This window comes from Galeopterus variegatus, unplaced genomic scaffold (assembly GCF_000696425.1).
Source record: "Galeopterus variegatus unplaced genomic scaffold, G_variegatus-3.0.2 Scaffold3698, whole genome shotgun sequence".
Taxonomy (NCBI): domain Eukaryota; kingdom Metazoa; phylum Chordata; class Mammalia; order Dermoptera; family Cynocephalidae; genus Galeopterus; species Galeopterus variegatus.
Genome location: NW_007729809.1, coordinates 212508 through 213952, shown reverse-complemented (window position 1 = coordinate 213952; position 1445 = coordinate 212508). Strand labels below are relative to the sequence as shown.

General features: G+C 46.7%; 1 protein-coding gene across 1 annotated transcript in view; it reads right to left on the bottom strand.

The window, feature by feature from the left end:
* LPIN1 (lipin 1) overlaps nucleotides 1-1445 on the bottom strand; it is a gene marked incomplete at its 3' end in the record, with an annotated part of 37392 nt that overhangs the window by 6247 nt on the left and 29700 nt on the right. The window contains exon 12 of the mRNA XM_008585754.1: nucleotides 648-727. Within this exon, the coding sequence (XP_008583976.1) occupies nucleotides 648-727 (80 nt within the window). The remainder of the gene's footprint in view (nucleotides 1-647; nucleotides 728-1445) is intronic.

The following is a 1445-nucleotide window of genomic DNA, read 5'->3' as shown; positions in this document are numbered from 1 at the left end:
AATAAGAAATGTAACCCTGGGTTTCTCAAGCACAAGAATACTGTGAAGGTGAGGTAACACGCAGAAGACATTAGTGAAGATCGCTCAGTGTGGATACATAAAATTGTCATCATCATCAGCAGGGATGGCACAGCCCTCAGAAGTCACCCTTGAATCTCACACAGAGATTAACCTGAAGATAAAACACAACTAATACTGATCAATATTTTCCAAATCTAACCTCTTCTATGCCAAGTTCATGGGAATCCATACCAATATTTAGAAAAGTACCAACATAGGTCCCAGTAAATATTTCAACCATAGAGAAAGGCAGGTTCCTTTAGAAGGGAAACTTTTTTTCATGTCATTGTTAAGGCTATTACTTACCATCATCATCGTCTTCTGTATAGGGAGGGTTATCATATGCCAAGACTGTGATTTAAGGCTCACATTTACCTTGCAAATTAGCTATCTGAGGGAGCAATTACCTCCATTTTATTAATGGGAAAAATAATTGAAGTCAATCAGTCGGGGTCATGGAGTGAACCACAGACCCAGGGCTGGAACCCAGGTGCAAGGCTTGTGAGCCCAAGCAGCATCCAATGCACATGCACCTCGACCCTGGACATGGAAAGGAGCGCAAAGTCCCGAGAAGACTCCCACAGTACCTCGTGGCCACGCCAAGCTGGGACGGCTGCTCTCCAGTACTGTGGCCCTTCCCAGCCAAGCACTGCTCTGGCTTGCTTTCCTGCAGAAGGAAAAAAAAAAGGGTCATAGGAGTAGCAGAGAAGGGCACGCACACAGCCTGTGTTCTACAGGCACCCCTGAGGCCCAGGGCAGGACCCCGCGGGGGACCGTTCCTCAGTTGCACCCACCCAGGGGTGGCCCCAGGAGGCTCTTGGTACATTTGTTTGGGCAAGTCCCGGTTACCCATTTGCTAGAAGTACATAATGAAGTCGACAACTATTTTTGACAGAAATTGATCTGTTATCCGCAAGTGTTTGTGGCACCAAACCCAACTCTATGAGCACTGCAGCTTGTGCAGATGCTTTCTTAAGGACTGCTTGGATGCCTGAGGGCTTTCAAAATATTTTCTTCTAATTGCTCATAGAAATGCTTGAAAATATTTTCACACATTTTGCTTGGGGAAAATGCGGGAGCGTTTTTCTCTTTTTTCGTATCACATATTCTTAATAGAAAATGCTCCTTTGCTCTATCAGAGCAAGCCTTGGGTTTCTCAGAGAACACTGGGCCCAGTCCTGCTTCTCTTGCTGACGAACCTGGGGCAGGTCATTTAACTGTTCAGAGCTTCGCTTCCTCTTCTGTGAAATGGCGGGGATATTATAGATCTCCTAACACTGCTCTGAGGATTAGTGGAGATGCTGTGTCTGAGACACAAAGGCTCCCCCAGCAGCCAGGGAAGGGAAAAGGCACCGGCCCTGCAGAACTCACGGGAAGTCAGGAGA